Source organism: Pseudochaenichthys georgianus, chromosome 17 (assembly GCF_902827115.2).
Source record: "Pseudochaenichthys georgianus chromosome 17, fPseGeo1.2, whole genome shotgun sequence".
NCBI lineage: Eukaryota > Metazoa > Chordata > Actinopteri > Perciformes > Channichthyidae > Pseudochaenichthys > Pseudochaenichthys georgianus.
Genome location: NC_047519.1, coordinates 7,577,778 through 7,599,367, shown reverse-complemented (window position 1 = coordinate 7,599,367; position 21,590 = coordinate 7,577,778). Strand labels below are relative to the sequence as shown.

The 21,590-nt window shown below is 40.2% G+C and overlaps 2 protein-coding genes across 3 annotated transcripts in view; one reads left to right on the top strand and one right to left on the bottom strand.

The window, feature by feature from the left end:
- Nucleotides 1–247: 247 nt before the first annotated feature.
- On the bottom strand, nucleotides 248–13,672 carry LOC117462853 (nucleolin-like). Of its 2 annotated transcripts, none has more exons than XM_071206331.1 (16): nucleotides 13,468–13,672; nucleotides 12,221–12,296; nucleotides 12,044–12,133; nucleotides 11,843–11,971; nucleotides 10,249–10,341; nucleotides 10,042–10,176; nucleotides 6,346–6,417; nucleotides 6,135–6,258; nucleotides 5,887–6,044; nucleotides 5,502–5,631; nucleotides 5,208–5,365; nucleotides 3,107–3,236; nucleotides 2,896–3,029; nucleotides 2,672–2,798; nucleotides 2,356–2,570; nucleotides 248–561 (listed from the first exon to the last, which is right to left on the bottom strand). In XM_071206331.1, exons 3-16 carry the CDS (start codon nucleotides 12,063–12,065, stop codon nucleotides 500–502), a joined length of 1,689 nt encoding a protein of 562 aa, XP_071062432.1. In that variant the 5' UTR covers nucleotides 12,066–12,133; nucleotides 12,221–12,296; nucleotides 13,468–13,672; the 3' UTR covers nucleotides 248–499. The 2 variants fall into 2 exon arrangements, with proteins under 2 accessions (XP_071062432.1, XP_033961089.1); XM_034105198.2 differs by lacking the exon at nucleotides 13,468–13,672 and adding an exon at nucleotides 12,730–12,833.
- gk5 (glycerol kinase 5) overlaps nucleotides 12,897–21,590 on the top strand; it is a 34,013-nt gene continuing 25,319 nt past the window's right edge. The window contains 2 exon segments of the mRNA XM_034105199.2: nucleotides 12,897–13,070; nucleotides 21,033–21,304. Coding sequence (XP_033961090.1) covers nucleotides 21,179–21,304 — 126 coding nt within the window. The 5' untranslated portion in view covers nucleotides 12,897–13,070; nucleotides 21,033–21,178.

The window sequence follows — 21,590 nt, the reverse complement described above, 5'->3', positions numbered from 1 at the left end:
TTTACGTGTCATCCCTGCTATCTTACACGAGTCATTCTTTAATAAAAGAAAACCTTGCAAAAAATAAATAAAAGGGGGAATACTGCTTCATTTAGTTATTAGCGGGAGGATCTGGCATGTTTAGCTAGGAGTTATTTCAGGTCAGTGGCTGAGAAGTTTTCAGTGACTTGGCTGAGATTTTAGTCCTTGCATAACCTTTTGGTTCTTCACTACAGATGTTACAACAAACTCAAATACACAGCTGGTGGGGGATTCAAATATAGTTTATCTTCACAATTAATCTTTTAACAACAACATTTGATAAGGAGTTTTTTTTAACATCTGTTCATAAAAGTTATAAAGTGGAAGGTTTAAAGTCAAATATATGATCATCTACAAGGTGTTACGTGTCTTAAAAACAGGTAGGACTAACAATGCTCATTACATTTTCACAACCTTACATAATCAAAAGAACTGGACAGTTTTTAGATTCATTTCGGTTTAACTTTTCCCAGACCAGTTAGCCTTTATTTTCAACTTCTTTAACAGCATCCTGTGGCGCGACAGCTCCAGATTTTTTACCTGAAGGAGAACCAAGGCAGAAAAAATGTTTTATTTACACAAGAAACATCAAGCTAAACCAGTCAATAATCAATATAAGACAGTAAATTAAAGTTGCACAAAAAACTAGCCCTCTAATGACAATGAACAACATGAGCAAGCAACAGCTTTATACTAACAAAGGACTGGCTTATCTAAAACCAGTTGAGTAGCACTTGAAATGTTTTGGCTCTCTGAAACTTATATGATTCTGTTTTCTTCAAGTTTGTATCTTCTTGGTCGAATGCACTTATTGTAAGTCGCTTTGGATAAAAGCGTCAGCTAAATGCAATGTAAAAACAGCTGAGTATTTCAAAGCGTCATATGCAAGGACAGTACAAATATTTTCTAAAAGAAGCTGCCAAAAAAGAAGGTGCAATGCATTTATTAAAGGTCCCATGTCATGGTCATTTCTACTGATCATAACTCCATTGTTGAGGTCGACTAGAATAGATTTACATTGTAATTTTCCAAACTCACATTGGTTTCTCACAGCATCTCTGTATAGTGTGTATTCACTCTCTGTCCTACACGGCTTGTTGGAGCTCCCCCCCCCCCGTGAGCCCAGTGGTCGTCTGCGAGACAGCGAGACACAGCGAAACCCAGCCCGAAACACACACACACCCGCAGCCTGGCTGGGAGTTTGTGTGTATGCCCAGGCTGAGTTCCGCGGTGTCTCGCCGACCCCACACCAGTGAGCCAGCTCACAGTGTCCCGCTCCTCGCAGAGCGTGCCTCGCCTGAGTGTGGAGTGTGTGTGTGTGTGTGTGAGGAAGTCCGCGGATTGGTCCAAACGTACCGGCTCCGCGGACGTTACATTACGTCACTATACCCGAAATACGTCACTATACCCAAGAAGTAAACAATGGAAAAAGAGAAATCTCCAACAAGGCGTTCTGGGGCAGCACAGACAGGTTTTCTGCATTAGAGTTTTACTCGCTACAGGGTGCACTTTGAGGGTTTGACACGTTTACATGCAGACAAACCTTCATAACACAAGGGGACGGGTAATAACCGGAAAAGCACGACATGGGACCTTTAAAATCATTTTTAGGCCTAATTGTTGGCCACTTGCTTATTTAAACATAGAAGACACAGCAACATTAACATATATAAAGTTGTGTTTGAATGTTATTCCAATATTCTTTTAGCTTCGTTTTTGGTGTCCTCCAACTAACCGCCCAGGCAATTATCTGGCTCTGTAGCTGTGAAATGTAAATTGCAAATATGTCTCTATCAGGGCTTTCTAATCTTGTGAATACCGGGTTTTTCCCACCATGATGTCATACTTCATATGTCCACAAAAAGATGTTACAGATGCGCCGAGGAAATAACCTTTTACAAACTAAACAACCAAACACAAAAAGTATGCTGCTCAGTAAACACGGATACATTAGCCCAGAATGTTTCCCATTTTTCCAGAACATAGAAATATCCCAGGACTAGCTGGAACAGGACTAACTTGGTTGCTACTTGGTTCTGGATAGAAGGCATAACGTGTGTTTGAGTTGAGGTTGAAAGCAGAGATTTAGCCAAAAACAAAAGAGTTACTATACAAAAAAACAACGCGTAAAAAGATGCTCTGCAAATGAGGGGAACTACGGATCATTCATTGCATGTTTGTCGACTAGTCCCCTTTGACGTTATCAGTAGCCACTAAATCCAGTGTTACTATAAAAAAATAACACTAATTAGATATTTTTTCTTCTCAAATTCTTCTTATGAGCATACAACTACAATGAGACCTTGATACACGCCAGTTGAACTCAAACATTACCTTTCTTTTTTCCTTTCCCACGTTTGTGTTTGCCTGCCTGACCGGCAGACTTCTCACCAGGTGCCTGGGGGGGCTTGGAGGGGAGTGTCAGACCTTTCGCAGCCTGGACCTTTGCATAAGTCACCGTCACTTTGCTGCCATCGATCTCACAGTCCTCCATGGTTTCTTTACCAGCTTTGCAGTGGTCTTCACTCTCAAACTCTACAAAGCCAAAACTGAAAAACATTTCAATTGACACAAGTCAGTGTAAATCGGACTTCCAGAATAATCGAAAAAACATGTTAAAATGATGACAAAAAAACGTGAGGCTACCCACTTTTTTGAAACTCCCGTCTCTTTATCTACAGTGACTCTTGCACTTGAAGCTCCTTCAAAGGCACTTTTAAGAGTCTCGGCAGTCGTCTTCTCAGCGAGGCCCATGACGATCAAAGTTTTTAATGAGTCTAAATGGGGGAAAAACACATTGTGGCTTTGGAAACACTTCCAATGTATGATTTGCAGTAACTACATGGATAATAGAACATAAACAATCCCACATACATTTAGCCTGTGCAGACCCTTCTTTCTTGTCGCAAAATTGTACTTTGATCTCCCTTTTGGAAATTGTCAATTTCTGGGATGACTGCAGGGCCTTCTCCGCGTGTGCCGCGGATGCAAACTCAACAAACGCAAACCTGCAGAGGATTACAGATGTTCTTGAGAACAGGCAAATGCTTTCTTTATTTGAAAGGTGAAGTGAACATGTACTTACCTTTTTGGTTTGCCTTGGCTTTTAGGCAGGTTGATACTAATGGCTTTCGCAAACATTTTCTTGAGGTTTTTTTCTTGCACATTGAAAGGCAGATTGCTCACAAATAAGGTTTTATTTGGATGAGCTGCAGCTGTGAGAAAGAAAATAGATCATTTGTCACCAGGTCAAATTGCCAAATCCAGATTTTGTTGATGGATATTGAGATGTTAAAAAGGCAGCAACAAACATAGTTGAACCTCTGAACCAGAGGTCGCGTTAACCGAATATTTTCCGCCAATGACGGATTTTTTCTAACAATGACGGAAAAATCTGAAAGCAGTCCGTCATTTTGACGGATTAGAACACAACTCGGAACAGCGCCAACAAGTCCACCAGCGGCCCACATTATATTACATCCTTAGTGGCCAGGTAGACTGAGGGCGATCTACTGTACTCTACTGTAGTCTAACTATTATTTAGTCATTCACACCCCTGTCCAGTAGGTGGCGAGTGTGTGCATATTAAGTAGCTATTGTCTAGTCTTGTTTTTGACCTCGTTGTTTAACCGGCTTTAGCAATCGCAAAATGTCACGGCAGCTGATCGTCCGAAGCTTTTTTAATAAACCCAGTAATTGTGATGGTGTGGATAAACGAGGTGTGAAAAGAGGGATTGATGCGGTGGAGGATGAAGGACAAGCCAGTAAGACTAACTGACCAGCGGCAGAGGGGCAAGCAAGTGGCAAGGAGTTCAAGCGGGAGTACCGGGTTCAGTGGGAGCAAGAGTTTAAGTGGCTGAGGAGGGAAGATGGCAAAATGTTCTGCGACATCTGTAGAGAAGCTAAGATGAGTAACGGATTTGTCCGAGGGTGCACGCGATGCAGAAATCAGCGTTCAGGCTAGGCGACAGCAGGTCAATTGAGTTGTTCTTGTTTTTTTTCATATTTTGATTGTAATTGTCTCATTTAAAACGATGGCATTGTTCATATTTGCCTGTTTAGGCACAATGGTCGTGGTGTTTTAGCGGCCTCTGCCCCCTCTGCTGTGCGTCAGTGCAGGAAAAAATAAATCATTCATGTTCGTGTTGACATGAAAAGTGACCACACTCTGTTCATCTTTTTTTTCTCCATGCCCTTAAAAGTTCTGTATGAATCATTAAAACATGAATGAACATTTGCTGCTCAGTACCCAAACATAAATATTAAATAGGTCTCATCTCATCATTAAAACATGAAAAATAAAACGACGGATAATAATGGATTATGACGGAAATGTTACGATCCTGTCCGTCAAAATGACGGACAACGAAAAAGTCTAACGCTATTACTGCTCTGAACCCAAAAAATGGCCTGCAGGTGTGTGAAAGGCATGTTTTCTTTTCAGATTTTAGGGCGAAAATAACGCAATTTATCATAGCCAGGAATTCTAAAAACAAAAATGACAGCCTGATTTATAATGTGCAAATGCTTCTGTCAGAAAACGTAAAACTTTGCTTAAAATAGTGATATTTCACTTCATAAAACCACTTCATGCTCTATTTCAAAAGTCACACAAAGTAAAACCGTCTGCTCCCTTAAAATAAATGCAATTATGTGTTCCTGACGGAGATGGAAATCATGAACGGTTTCAGTAAATGAGTGAAACTTCAGCTGAGCTGCAGGCCATTCACACACAGAAGAGACAACAAAAGTGTGTTTAAAGGGACCCTATTATTCTCTCCTCAGGTTCATATGTATATTTCTTGGTCAATCGCTTAGAGATGTCCGAGCCCCTTAGCCTATCCCGTACAATGGGTTGGAGAGGTAGCCAATAGAAGCAGGAGTGTTACATGGTGATGACACTGTAAAACTCCCCGATATTTATAAAACTTTGGGGCACTTGGCAAAAAAGTTGAATATTTAGAGATTACGTTTTCTCGCATTTTAGGGGAAAGGAATGAAATCCCCAAAAGTTGAATTTTTTAGGCATTTTACCAATAACTGCACACAATAAATGTTTCAGTTCTCTCCACTTCTAGCCATGTTTGTGCTGTTTTCGTAGGAGGTGCAGTACTTTTAAATGACCAAAAAAAAAAAAAAGTCACCTCAGTTATTAAGAGTACATTTCCAAACATCCAGTGATCTACCTTTAGTGTCGTCTTTCTTCTCTTCAGTTTTGGTGACTTGCCCTTTCTTTTCTCGGACTTTTTCCACAATCAGAACACGGTCACTCATCTTGGCTCCTTGTTTTTGCTGCAGCACTTTCCTGGCCATAGCTTTGTTTGGGAACTCCACATAGGCAATGCTGTTGAAGAATGAAAAAACTATTTATTCAGTACAGATTACAAATCATTATCATCACAATCACATTACTAAATATATCAATTAGGTTTTGTGTACCTAGAAAGTGAACCTTAGAGCATTTCTTTTTAAACTCTTACCCTGTTTTTGGGGTCTCTGCTCCACCAGGAAAACGAACACAGGTTCCCAATTTGAAGACTTTCAGAATGTCTTCTGTTGTCGCTTCGTACGGGATATTCTTCAGAAACAAACATCTGCTATCTTTGGCCGCTAAACACAGAACAGCCCTCAAGTTAGACATTTCATATTTAACAACCTCCGTGGACCTTATGGTGTTTTACATTCCTGTATAAAGCCCCCACAAATCCATTATTTTGGTTATTGAAAAATAACCATACTCATATGAACATAAGTTTTATAAACTCAACAATGACTGCCCTCTAGTGGTTCAAATGAACACTACTGCTGCACCACTAGGAGAAAAGGTAAACAACATAGAATTAAATAACTACATTTTCTCGTTACCTCTTTTTTCCTCAAAGGATAGTTTTGGCTTCACCTTGTCTTCACTTTTGACTTTTGCTTTGGCAACCTTCATGGGCAGCTCATTCATCAAATGTCCATTTAACATGAAGCCTTTCAACAAGTCCATCTCTGAGGCCAAATCTACGAATGCATATTTCCTACAAGAGAAAAACATAATTTGTTAGTTAAGTCAGTAGTTTTCGTAGCAGCACTAATAATTCTGTGAGGAGTAGAAGCAGGATTCTCACCTGGACCGGTCTAATCTGATGGCTTGAACCAGGACGCATTGTGTCATGAAGTAGTTTGCTAACGAATCTTTGATTTCCTCAAATGTTTTGGAATTGTTCAGGTTGCCAACATAGAGACAAAAACCTGCAACAAATAAGACGGTGGAATGTGTGAAGGAAAGAATTCAGGAACCTTTCAGAATGAAGTCTTATATTGTTAATCACTTCTTACCATCGTTGATGAGCTTAGCTTTCTTTGGCGGGGACACGTCTACTGTCGGGCTGGCCTTCCGCTTCCCTTTCACTGGAACACATGGAAAATGTAGGACAACTTCATCACCCGACAGTTCACACGTTGATCATACACACTTATATAATTCAGGAAATTAGCCATCTACTTCATAAATATTTGTCTTAAACTGATTTCAGAAAGATCAGGTAAATGCAGCTCAAGAACTTATGGACATATTTTACTCAAACATTCACAGTGAGTCAATTGTGCACGTTCAATGGTGATCTATTTTAAGCAAATTGATTAATTGATCAAAATGACTTGTCTAGGTGTAAAGATCTTAAAGGCAAACATCACTGACTGTGTGAACGTGAACATTAATAGAATATCACCTCCATCTTCAGAGCAATCTGACTATTATAACATTAGCGTTAAGAAAGCTTACTTAAATATCTGCCACAACATAAGTAACCGGATCAGAGTAACATTAAGTACAGTCCGCGGCATATCACTTCATAATGTCATATAATCATATATCTCCTTATCTGAGTCAGCTGAGCCGTATCTGGCCGTGCAACACTCACAGCGTCACATGCTGTATGCAGAAGTATTATTTTAAGCAACACATTAAGTTGACGAAACACTCGAGACAAATGTAATGAAAGTCAGATCGTGTTTTAGACGGGGCAGTGATATCATAAACCTGTTAATGTACGCATTCAAACACGTGTTCTGTTCCCAGCTGTGTTCACCTTGCAGGTTCAGCTCTGTGGCTTTTATCCTGGATAAAGTGTTTAAGTCATGGATGTTTAAAGTTTAACTTCTTCATATCTAATATTATAGTTGACTTTTCATTCAGGAAGTATGACGCTGCGCTGTCAGTACACTTGTCCATGTTTGTGATTGGTCGAATGCTCCAAATACCACCCCTTTCATGTGAACGCGCACCTAACTAGGTAGGACACGGCTGGCTTGAGCGATCCACTTGATAACCAGCGTCGTAGGACCGTTTAGCGAGAGCGCGTATGTTTTGGATTAGGCCAACCGGCTAACTCAAACATATCCAGGTTAGGTTGAACCAGCTTCGTAGTACAGGCCTCTGCTCTATCGAAATCAGTCATTGACACGAAGACACATTTTGAGTCGTATACCCTGCTGGAAAGAGGAGATTCCTAGCTTTCTAATGATATCAGGATTGTTGTTGTACTCCAAATATTAAGGAAATATGTCACATTATATAATGACTGTCACTGAGTCCTCATTTTGAGAAAGAGTCCTTCAAAGTTTCCTCTTCTCTGGAATCCATCGATCTGATTGGTTATTAGCAAATGATCAAAATACTCCGGAGGGAAGATATTTTCGTTTGGAGGGGAAGCTCGCGTGTGTGTGTGTGTATACTGTATACGCGTGTGTTTGTGTAATTTTGCATTTCTGTGTATTGTGTTTGTTTCCCGGGGAAAACACTCACGAGAAACACCAGCTGTTGTTATGCCTGCTGTGACGTCAAGTTACTCCGTTCTTCGCTTGTAATTATGCCGAAGCTTCAAAGTTGTATTTATCTTCTGAATTTGCAGAGACAAGATTAATATTCTGAAAGCCAAGACTTTGTTTATTTGAAATCAGATGAAAACAAACTAACAGACCCTGCCGTGTTGTCTATGATTACTATACGCTTACATTCATAATGTCAGCGGAGGGAGGGGGAGCGGCACTGAGGAACAGCAGAGTGGCGAGTAGGGCTGCAACAAACGACTAATTTGATAATCGATTAATGAAACGATGAATCGATTATTCGGATCGTTAAGGTTTTAACTGTACTACTACTTATATCGATACTGCTTATCGATCCGGTACTTTTAACGATAGTATTAACGGTTCTTTTGACAAGAAATAAGGTAAACTAACTAAACAAATTGTGAACAAAACTAAAGTCGCTTTTTTTTTAAATTAAATGCATAATATTTCACATCAAAAGAAACAACAATGTTTTAACAAATATTAAATAATCTGATGACAGAACTGTAAACAGAATAGCTGAAACTTTAACAAAATAAATAACTCAGTTACCTCTAGTCATTAACCCATGTTTGTATAATGTAGTTAACTCCGTGTGTTGCTGCTAGCATACAGAACACCTGACGTGGAAACGTTCCTCGTGGATGGGCTACAGAGCTGCTAGAAAGACAGTGGAACCCGGTGCATTCCTCCGTCTGGATCTGGAGCACTTTTGCTAAATGTTTAGACACATTGCTCGTGTTACCGCCCTGACATGCTAAACTCTTATTGCACTCTTTGTAACGAGCATTGTCCACATGGAGACGGGTATAGTTTAACCACACCTCGGAGCGCGTTCTCTCCGCCATCTCCTCCCTGTGTGTGTGTGTTGCTGCGTGTAGCAGCTGCGTGTGTGTAAACTGCCCCGCCCCCTCCGAAGCAGGCCGGGGGGGGAGAGCTCTCGTCTGAAATGGGAAGATCGAAAATACATTATAGACGCATTTTGTAGTCATATTGCATATTAGAAACGGAGTTGGCGACACTAAGACTGCGATATAATGTTTATGTAGCAATAATACATATGACATGTTTTAAATGTCTCCTGTACCGATAAAAAAGAGCGATAACGTTGGAGCTTAACGGGGTGTAGAACACATGTGATGACGTCACCAACGAATCGACGACTGAATTAGTTGCCAACTAATTTGGTAATCGATTTTAATCGATTACGTCGATTAGTTGTTGCACCCCCTAGTGGCGAGTGAGAGCTGTCGTCTTCCCTTTACAAGCTTAAAAAATGTATTTATCGTGGGTATGTATTTATCAGAGGTATCGTTGGAAAGCTCCGTCTCTCCTGCACAATCTCATCTGATCCAAATATGGTCATTTCCTTTGTATCAGCAACCAATTGTGAAAGTACAAAGGGGTCTTAAAACAAAAAACTAAATCTCATTGGCTGGTGTCAATTTCTGACAACGTGATTCGTTCAGATGCGTCACGTGGTGTGCTAAAACACTTCTTGGTTTAGCTTTCGCTGGAAATTTAAAATCTCAAAATGGCAAAAGAACAGCGAAAAAAACATTCACAAAAACCAACAACATATTCCTATCAATATTCTGAAGGTTTTTACAGAAGGGTTTGTTCATATATCATTCATAGCCTGAAGTATACAACATTGTATACCTAAAAACATGGTGAAAATGGATATTTTAGGGCTGTTGACAGTATTTTCTGATTTATGGAGTGATACAAAGAGATATCCAAAATCCATTCTGTAAACATTTTAGATTCTAATACGACTACAAAATGAAACAAGAAATTTGAACCTGACTTTATCCAATGTTCAGAATTGTGTTCCTGAAATGTATTACAATATGTGCATATTTAATGAGATGATGGCTCATACATGTGAGGAAAATAAATAAATATTTATAAATAATGCAGAGAATGTTGTGAGTGACCAGGATGCAGGAGTTACAAAAGTACCTATTGTACAGTAACATTTTTAATAATGAATGTTCGTTTTAACATTTAATGTGTTGTAATAGCACCACAAGGAGGAGACTCATCCCTATTGCACGTAATCTGGAACCACAGACTGCTTTGAAACATTTGGGAATTTTGTTTGGGATTTGTTATTAGGACAGAAGAGAACAAAAAACAGAAAAAAGACCACTCCATAACTCTTATAAGTATCCTTACCTGGAGTCTTTGCAACAGTCGGTTCTGCTCTGTTGGTTTCCTTTTTAGCTCCGTCGCTCTCTCCCCCGTCGCTCTTCTTCTCCCAGGCCACAGATACTGCAGCTGTGCTTCCAGCAACAATGTCCATCTGACATTCTGAAGAGAAGCTGGGTTACTGGCACCGCTCAGAACTCAGACATTTACGTGACGTCATTTTATTTGCAATACCTTCAGATTCCTGCTTCACATCTGTACTCTCACTGGGGGTATCCTCTGTGGAGACGACTGCCTCAGCCGAAGGGGCGATCTCGCTTTTTGTTTCTGTAAAAAACAGAAGGGATTTGATATAAACAGTGAAAAAGAATAAGTGCTTCTCACTAAAGATCGATTTTGAGGAGGAGTATCATTTTAAAACTGAAAAACCGAGTGCCAACTTTTGGACGTTACAGAATATTTAAACAGAGAATACACAACACCTTCAACTTAAAGGTGGGGTAGGTAAGTTTCAGAAACCGGCTTGAGATACACTTTTTGTTATATTCCATGGAATGCTCTTAACATCCCGATAGCAATGAATATCTTAAGTACTTTGACAAAAAATCCATAAAAAAATGTCACCTGTGGAAGCCGTAATACTGTAAAAAGTACAACAGGCGGCCACTTTCACCATGGCAGAGTTAGGTTCAACATCGTCTACTGGTGGTAAAAGAAATAATGTAACGGAGCAAATTAGGAACAAAAACAAGGTGGAAACGAGGAGAATTCAAACCAGAGTCAATATCGGAGTTGCTTTTCAACGATGGCGACTACTGATGGAACACATGGGGGTTATTCCCTATCTTTATTCAAGAGCGTGGTATTTAAATTTGAGAGCATACTTTACGTATTTATTTCCCTCAAACCCTGTCCTCGCACTCAAATAGTGCCTGCTTGCACTCAGATTTGCTCTGCTTCTGCTCAAACTGTACGCTTGCACTCAGATATATTGCTGCTTACAGATTTGTTCTGCTCTCAGATTTATTCTGTTCGCGCTCGAAACTTTTGTGCAACAATCCTGTCAAAATCCCTCAACCAATTGGAGGCCAGGTGTCCTTGGGGGAAAAGTAAAGTTAGCCATTCACCTGATGGTAAAAGGAATGTTGTTTTCCATCTCGTGTTTGAAGCTCAAATACTAAAGTATATGCTGCCAAATTGGCTATAGTGAGGACATACAATGTGTTATGTGGGAGGCTCGTAGGAATATATGTAATATACGCAGTAATATAATCGGTTAACTGATATGAATGATAGTTTGTTGACAAGGCAAAAACGATTGGACCTAAGTTCAAAGATGGCAAATGCCCATTGTTTTGCTACTCAGGGTTTCCAATGACAAAAACATACTATTTAATGTAAAAAGAGCAATGTTTCGTTTAGTTATATTAATTTTTAAAGATGGATGATGCATAAAAACTGTGATGACCTTTCACATGGGAAACATACAAATGAGCCAATTATGTGGAAAATGCTGGAAGAAGAGGGAAAAAAACCCTTTTCTACAATAATCTGTAGATATTTATATTTGCATATGTGCATTTTTTATGTGGACACCTCATTTGTGATACTGATGTTTTTGTGTATTACTTTGTGCCTTGTATATATGTGGGATGAGTCAAATGCTTAAGGTTTGATATAGATAAGGCCACAAACTAAGAGCATCTGTGATATTCAAAGCATGACGAATTAAAATACATCTGTAATATTAATGAGTAATGTTTGAAATTCATTTTCTAGAAAACAAAAATGTTTGCAATAGTAACTATGATTCTTGGAAACATCTTACCGCTGTCCATGATCTGATCGCTGGTTCTCTTTTCTGCATCAGCAACTACCCCCGTAGACTTCTCATCCCATGATATATCCACAGTAGAAGTACTTCCTTTTACTTCAATGACGGCGTCCATCTGGGAATCTAAACACGCAGTTTGTTATTGGTACAGCTCACAGATACAAACAAACATCATGTGAGATGCGTTTGCAGTACCTTGTTCATCTTGGTTCTCCATGGGAGCATCTTCTGTTACGACTATTTGTTTGCTTGAAGAGACGATCTCAGTCTGTCCTTCTGCAACAACTATTGTATGATTTAAAGGTATTGTTATTATGTCAAAAAAGACAGCTAAATGTAATCTTCCACATGTTTATTAAATAAATGACTTGCCAGTTGTAACATTGTCCTCTTCTTCTACAACTTCACTTGTGCCAGCTTGGCTCTTTCTTGTACTACGTCTAGTAGCCTGGAAAAGAAACAAATACATATATTTCAAATCAGTAAGAACCCTGTTCACCCACACACAGATGGCATTGCAACTGAAACAGTTATTCACATTATTTGTATGTGTGTTTTATTATCTTGCGTCAATGGCAGCAGCATTTTTACAAATGCAAAAAAACGTATGAACTTCCTCCATTTGAATATATTATTACAAAATGTCTTCACATATGGTGAGGGACAGCTAACTTGTTGCTTTCCATTTAAACAGGCTGTGCAGTTGTAATGTATCTGCTCGAAACAGCTAGTACAACTCAGGTGATTATCAGCAGCTAGCCAACTGTTAGCTTGCAGCAAATAACCTAAAATAACGCAAAGCGGAAACATTAATTCAGTGCACTTAGTAGCCCCTTTAGAATACATGTAAATTAACGTAATTCTAACTTTAGATTTTTTACCATATTTAGTGTTACAACAGCAGACAATCAGAAACTGGTACAGCTAGCAGTCTTTCAGTCGTTCCTCCGGTGAATGCACGTGTGTGTTGAGCTAAAAACACCCCATGCGACTACTCTCGCACTGCGCATGCGCTAACTATTGACTGACGGATGCCTGTAAGTATTTCATTTCATTTGGCGTATGCACAACAACAATTAACAGAATCTCCCCCGCCGCCAGATATTCTCCAGTGTTTGGGCATCACTGCTGTGAGCACTGCACACATTTGGGAACTATTGGGTAGCAGCAGGGGAAAGATGTTAGCAGAGAGAAAACCTAGTTGGAAGTGTTTTCGAAGCAGGTAACCGCTCAAATGTATCTTTTCTTAAAGCTAGCTTAGTTACGTTAGCACCTAAACGTGACAGGGTTGACTGCTTCATCAGCGGTGATGTGTTTCAGCTCTCCACATGACATGACCCTACATTCAGACCCGGCGTCATGGGCCCGCCTATCCAGGATTTGGGCCCACTGTTTTAATCAGGGCTGAATACAACATTTTAATTGTTATATTATTATGTTCAGTCGCGGCGCCAGGGTATACTGGGGTAGGCTACTACAGCCATACCAATAAATGGCTTAGCCCCACCATGAAAAATGATGTTAAAGTAAGCAAAATAAAGTCTGCCAACTCGCGCGGAGTAAATTGCACAGACAGCAGTTAGTAAGATTGATTTCAGCAGTCACTTGTCAGGAAATACCGAAGGCTAGAAACGGTTTTGAAGGTTTTGTCACGTAGTGATCGTCTTCTCAATAGAACAACTTTGATAATGTCTTCTGGCCAATCAGAATCAAGATAACGGCGTGGTGTTGTTGCAGTAAGTCCCGACGGAGAATACTTTTGCTGTAGTACAGGGGTGCCCAACCAGTCGATCGCGGGGAGATTCCCAGTCGATCGCGAGATGTGTCTAAAAATAGAACAACAATATTCTTTTTTTATCGTTAATGTCCTATAACATAATCTTCCTGTGCTAGAATAATGCACTTGAACGCATCAAAGCGTTGTGATTGGCCGGCGTGACCCCATGTGTCGGGGCGTGGCTGGTGGGCAGTGGGCAGTATTTCGCTGACCGTGTCAACCATAGACATATAAAGAGTAGACGCCGCATTGGCTGCTGGGGCGCAAGAAATACGGCCGCCATCTTGGACCGGTCACCCTACAGACATTCTACCCATAGACAGCAGAGGTTTCAAGATGCCAGAGCACTGTGCAGCATATTGCTGTGCAAATCGGCGGACGATTGCGAACAGGGGTCGGGGGATTACTTTTCACAAGTAAGATTCAACATTATAATTGGTTGTATTTTGTAAATAGAATATTATTGTACTGTATTGATGTCCGCCAGCGAAATCGTAGCCAGCAAACATTATGTTCATGGCCAACTGAGACTTTATAAATCGCTGCTGTAACAAGTGAATTTCCCCGTTGTGGGATGAATAAAGTAAAATCTAATCTAATCTATCTAGGAAGAAGAAGGAAGAAAATAAGCTTGACCTCCTTCTTAAAATGTTTTTGTGTTGACTCTCAAATCTCCCGTTTTTATTTTGAAGGTTTCCCAAAGACAAAGATATGAGAAAGAAGTGGGAAGTTGCTTTGAGGAGGGAAGGGTTCACTGCAAGCGAGTCATCCGTGATTTGCAGTGAGCATTTTAAGCAGGACGAGTTTGACAATAGTAGGTGTATCATCATAAGGCTATTAGCATTCAGAAATGTAAATATTCTATTATCAATAACGTGTGTGTGGTGTGTGGGTGTGTGTGTGTGTGTGTGTGTGTGTGTGTGTGTGTGTGTGTGTGTGTGTGTGTGTGTGTGTGTGTGTGTGTGTGTGTGTGTGTGTGTGTGTGTGTGTGTGTGTGTGTGTGTGTGTGTGTGTGAGAGCTGACAGTTGAATCCAGTGACTGACAGAACATCAAATTAGAGCCAGCCTCCTTACTTGTTTGTGTCAAAAGAGATTCATATAAAAAGCAAAAGAAAAGCATTCCAGCACACAGGGAGCGGCTGGATTATATTATCAGTCCTTCCTCGTTCTTTATTTCTTTCACCCCCTCATCATATTTCGTTCCTCTTCCAGGTTCGTCAGGCGGCAGCTAAAGGCAACTGCTGCTTTGGAACAATCGACACCTGGCTGCTGTTCAAACTCACCAAAGGTGGGTGCGGCGTGTGAAGTGCAGCACATATGAATGTTGTGTTTTGACATTTCTCATAAGAAAGTACAGTCAGTCATCTATAATTTGTGGATTGTATTTCCATTGAACCTAGAACAGGACGTTAAATCCTCAACTGAATGTTCTTTGTTCCAAATCCTATTGCATCACTGATTGTCTAACATTTTGTATTGAACTCCTGTGGGAAAGGAGGGGTTACCAGGACGACCAGGCTAAATATGGATGTGTTTCACTCATGTTGGATGACATGGCCATCAGAAAACATGTGCAATATAATCCACATAACCAGTCAATGTCTGCTTTTGTCGACATGGGTGATGGAAACAATGAGACCGATGCTGCTACTGAGGCTCTTGTGTTCATGGTGGTTGGCCTACAAGGACATTGGAAGGCTCCCATTGCATATTACCTGACGAAGTCTTTGTCACCTGAAACACAAAGGGTCCTAATCTAAATCTAAAATCTAATCTAATCTATCTAGGAAGAAGAAGGAAGAAATAAGCTTGACCTCCTTCTTAAAATGTTTTTGTGTTGACTCTCAAATCTCCCGTTTTTATTTTGAAGGTTTCCCAAAGACAAAGATATGAGAAAGAGGTTCTCAGTCATGCTTTGGAGGAGCCGCATGCACGGGGCATTCGGGTGTCATGAGCAACTTTGTGTAAATATGGTTTGGGCGGGGTGGTGTAATGTTCTTGTGTTTAACTTGAACATTTACATTTTTTATATAGATGTAGAAGTACATTTTCATTTTTTATGACATAGATATTCATTTTTACTGATATATAACTTCTGTCTATGTATAATGTATTATTGTTTCTTCATTTTTCAACTTATTAAAATAGCTGAGTATAGGCCTACACAATATGCTTCTCTATCATATATAGACCATTAGTGTTTTTTTATGTGTGTGTATATATTATATCGTGTGTCTTTTGCAAAATACCTATCATACATAACATAGGCTATCAAATACCAGAATATTCTATTGCTGTTAAGCCTACTATGAATATTAAAATACGCCGAATCATGTGTCCAGTATCATGCCTACATATGACGTTTGCAGAAACCCCCCCCCCGTGAAAATCAGTTTTGTATTCAGCGAGTTATGATTGATAAAATGCGCTGACACTTCATTGCGCCTGCCAGACAGATTACACTGAGTGGAGCGGGTGACCGGTCCAAGATGGCGGCCCCACGGCTCGTCAGCGCCAATAGGCAGCAGCGGTCGATGCGGCGTCTACTCTTTATATGTCTATGGTTGACACCATATGTCTATGGTTGCACCATAGACATATAAAGAGTAGACGCCGCACCATAGACATATGACGCAACCATAGACATATAAAGAGTAGACGCCGCATCGACCGCTGCTGCCTATTGGCGCTGACGAGCCGTGGGGCCGCCAACTTGGACCGGTCACCCGCTCCACTCAGTGTAATCTGTCTGGCAGGCGCAATGAAGTGTCAGCGCATTTATCACTCATAACTCGCTGAATACAAAACTGATTTTCACGGGGGGGGGGTTTCTGAAAACGTACATATAGTAGGCATGATACTGGACACATGATTCGGCGTATTTTAATATTCATAGTAGGCTTAACAGCAATAGAATATTCTGGTATTTGATAGCCTATGTTATGTATGATAGGTATTTTGCAAAAGACACACGATATATAATATACACACACACACATAAAAAAAACACTAATGGTCTATATATGATAGAGAAGCATATTGTGGTAGGCCTATACTCAGCTATTTTAATAAGTTGAAAAATTAAGAACAATAAGACATTATACATAGACAGAAGTTTATATATCAGTAAAAATGAATATCTGTCATAAAAAATGAAAATGTACTTCTACATCTATATAAAAAATTGTAAATGTTCAAGTTAAACACAAGACATGACACCACCACCGCCCAAACCATATTTACACAAAGTTGCTCATGACACCCAAATGGCCCCGTGCATGCGGCTCCTCCAAAGCATGACTGAGAACCTCTTTCTCATATCTTTGTCTTTGGGAAACCTTCAAAATAAAAAACCGGTTATTTGAGTCAACACAAAAACATTTTAAGAAGGAGGGTCAAGCTTATTTTCTTCCTTCTTCTTCCTAGATAGATTAGATTAGATTTTAGATTTAGATTAGGACCCTTTGTGTTTCAGGTGACAAAGACTTCGTCAGGTAATATGCAATGGGAGCCTTCCAAATGTCCTTGTAGGCCAACCACCATGAACACAAGAGCCTCAGTAGCAGCAGCGGTCTCATTGTTTTCCATCACCCATGTCGACAAAGCAGACATTGACTGGTTTATGTGGATTATATTGCACATGTTTTCTGATGGCCATGTCATCCAACATGAGTGAAACACATCCATATTTAGCCTGGTCGTCCTGGCAACCCCTCCTTTCCCACAGGAGTTCAATACAAAATGTTAGACAATCAGTGATGCAATAGGATTTGGAACAAAGAACATTCAGTTGAGATTTAACGTCCTGTTCTAGGTTCAATGGAAATACAATCCACAAATTATAGATGACTGACTGTACTGTTCTTATGAGAAATGTCAAAACACAACATTCATATGTGCTGCACTTCACACGCCGCACACACCTTTGGTGAGTTTGAACAGCAGCCAGGTGTCGATTGTTCCAAAGCAGCAGTTGCCTTTAGCTGCCGCCTGACGAACCTGGAAGAGGAACGAAATATGATGAGGGTGAAAGAAATAAAGAACGAGGAAGGACTGATAATATAATCCAGCCGCTCACTGTGTGCTGGAATGCTTTTCTTTTGCTTTTTATATGAATCTCTTTTGACACAAACAAGTAAGGAGGCTGGCTCTAAGTTTGAGGTTCTGTCAGTCACTGGATTCAACTGTCAGCTCTTCACACACACACACCACACACACACACACACACACACACACACACACACACACACACACACACACACACCACAGCCCTGTTATTGATAATAGAATATTTACATTTCTGAATGCTAATAACCTTATGATGATACACCTACTATTGTCAAACTCGTCCTGCTTAAAATGCTCACTGCAAATCACGGATGACTCGCTTGCAGTGAACCCTTCCCTCCTCAAAGCAACTTCCCACTTCTTTCTCATATCTTTGTCTTTGGGAAACCTTCAAAATAAAAACGGGAGATTTGAGAGTCAACACAAAAACATTTTAAGAAGGAGGTCAAGCTTATTTTCTTCCTTCTTCTTCCTAGATAGATTAGATTAGATTTTACTTTATTCATCCCACAACGGGGAATTCACTTGTTACAGCAGCGATTTATAAAGTCTCAGTTGGCCATGAACATAATGTTTGCTGGCTACGATTTCGCTGGCGGACATCAATACAGTACAATAATATTCTATTTACAAAATACAACCAATTATAATGTTGAATCTTACTTGTGAAAAGTAATCCCCCCGACCCCTGTTCGCAATCGTCCGCCGATTTGCACAGCAATATGCTGCACAGTGCTCTGGCAGCTTGAAACCTCTGCTGTCTATGGGTAGAATGTCTGTAGGGTGGACCGGTCCAAGATGGCGGCCGTATTTCTTGCGCCCAGCAGCCAATGCGGCGTCTACTCTTTATATGTCTATGGTGTCAACAGGAGTGACAGTCCGCACACACACAAGACCGCAATTATGGCAGAAGCAAAAAAAGCCCAAAATATATAATTTCACTCCGAGTGGGAGGATGATTATTTTTGTATCTATTCCAATTCAAAGTCCATCTGTCTCATCTGCAATGCGAGCGTGGCTTTATCGAAGAAGGGTAATTTAGGAGCGGCATTTCAAAACAGTGCACAAACGCTACGAGACAGAATTCCCTCCTAATTCTGCCCTACGCTCCAAAAGGGGAGGGGCCTGAGAGGACAGCTAAATGCACAGCAGTCCATTTTCACCAGGCCCAACAACAAGAGCAAGGCTGCTACCATAGCATCTAATCGTGTCAGTCACGTTCTTGCGAAACACATGAAGTCTTTCAAAGACGGCGAAGTTGTGAAAGAAGCTTTCCTGGAGGCTGACGACGCGCTTTGGGGGACAGTAAAAATAACAGTAGCATTCAACAGGTTTTTGATATAATAAAAACTCACGTTAGATACCGTTATTAATCAGCTGTAAGTTTAGTTTGTTTGAACTTATTCATTATAGTTATTGTACAAAATGGTATAAGAATGCAAACTTAAATTGATTATAGTCTATTATCAATTCAGGTTAAGAAACTAGTGTTGCTTGCATCCTATTTTAAAAAGGCATTTCTTTTATAATCAACCTAAAATGCTACAAAAAAGGGTTTGATTCTATTAATTTTGTCTCTTTTATTGCACTTTGGCAGCAGATTCCTGAGTAGCTTCAGATCTGAGTTGTCTTATTAGTAAGCCTAATTTATACTTTTGTAGCAACACTATTTTTATATAATGGCAAAGAAAGGATTCAGAGTCTTTTCATTTTTCCTGTGTCATATGTGGCAGCACTGTTCAATGTTTCTTGAAAACATTACCCACTGTAGTATGTGACGTGTGAATAAACTCCAACTCGGTATCAACAACACTGTTGTGTAACTTCAGTTAAATACTTGTATGTGTGTAGATTAGAAAGAGGTGAGATAAGGATCTGCAGTATTTTATGAAGTATTATTGTACAAATGTCAGTTGTATACAAGTAGAAGTGTGTATTTACCTGGCAGTAGGCTGTCAGTAATGGCTATGCCTCTCTATTTGGACTGGTAGATCTCGGCAGACTGGCAACTTTAAAAGTAGCTCTCGGTTCAAAAAAGGTTGGGCACCCCTGCTGTAGTACATCCTTTATACAGTCTATGAGTACATCTCTATATACATCGATACAACATTACGTGTTGATAGAAATCAAGAATCGATGTCGATCCCCTCAGACCCCCATGCAGGGGTTGGGTTTTCAGCATGTCAACTCTTTCACCTGTGGGGAAATTGCAGGATTGGCTCCAGGTCGCCCTTTTTATTTACTACAAGACAAATGTGCCTTTTTATTTCATACAGTTCAATTTGGATTGAGACAGGGAAATAATCTAAACGGAGTGTGTATGTAATTACATTGCAAATACTGACTTGAGCCCCACCACTGTATGGGTTAGCCCTACCATAGATTACCCAACAAAAATACTCTGGAGCCGCCACTCATTATGTTTATTGTTGTTATTTGTAGGGCTTTGTCCTAATATTTATTTTGTGTTTAAACTATGTTGAAAGATTAGTTTAATATCATTTTTTTATTTTGCTATGAAATTCTGAATGAAAGGCTGCGCGCGAGACTGGTTTTTCGCTGGGTTGAGTCGTGTGGGGTTTTGAGTGAGATTGCGGCACAGCAGCCTGTCAGTTACTCTTGCTAGGTTAGTTTGGCTATTATCATTTCTATTTATCGGCAACAATGGATATCAGGAAGTGGTTCATGAAAGGAGTATGGCAACTCAGCGCCAGATGCAGGCACATTAGAAGACATCAGTTACGTTACCAACGAGCTAGCAAGCCAGCCAGAGACAAGGGAGGCTGGCAATCAATTATATTTTGAAGAGAAATTGACTCTCAAGCCGGCTCTGTCACAAACCTCCTGCTCTGTGCGCAAAGCAGACCGCTGCACATGCTCTCTGCCATCTCTCTCTGCCTCTCTCTCTCTCTCTCTCTCTCTCTCTCTCTCTCTCTCTCTCTCCTCTCTCTCTCTCTCTCTCTCTCTCTCTCTCTCCATTGCTCAACCTTACTCACCTCTCCAGTTTGCCTGCGTGCTAGCCCAAGTTAGCACAGCGTTTACAAATGTGCCCGCCCTGGTAAATCAAATGCCCGCCCAGAGACGTACGTCTGCCGCCGGTTCTGCCTACATTACACAGACTGACTGAGTATTACTTTGACTTGCAGAATAACTTGTAAGAGCATTTATTTTGTACATGTTGTGTATTATCGATGTGTTTGTACAACTCACACAGTAGCATTGTAATTACTCTTTTATAACTAATATTAGACTCTTTTATAACTAATATTTTAGCCCTGATTGTGTCTCTGTGGTGGTTTTAGACAGGACACTTATTACATTGAAACTGGTCTCAAACAGGTAGAACTGGAATTCGAATAACTGCGGTCCGAAGTTCGGGTTACAGCCTCCCCAAGTCAGCTCCCAGGCTGTAGACAGGGCCAGTGCGAGCTGACCATGGAGGGGTGGTGGAATGGTTTGAGGACAAGCAGGAAAGAGTGTTCACCATGGGGAGCCACAGGAACTGTTTTACTAAGGAGAGTTTCATTTTGTCTGTGGATGTCGGGACTACTTCGATCAGATGTCATGTCTATGACAAGGAGGCAGAAATCCGAGGGTCATGCTCCACCATGGTATGTATCTATTTCTCGCTTTACATGTCTTGAACACAGACCTAGATTATTTTGGTGCTGGACTTTCTGTTTTCTTTGCTAATATGTTATCATGGATACATTACATGTTTATAAGGATATATTTATCTGTACATATTATTTATACTTAAGTCTGTTAACCTTCGCACATTCTTTGTACAATTTTAAGCATTCTACACAAAACTACTTATAAAAACTGCACAGCTCTTTCATTTGAATTCAGATACATATGTAAACAATGGAAATGTAAGATTTCTTATATTTTGTG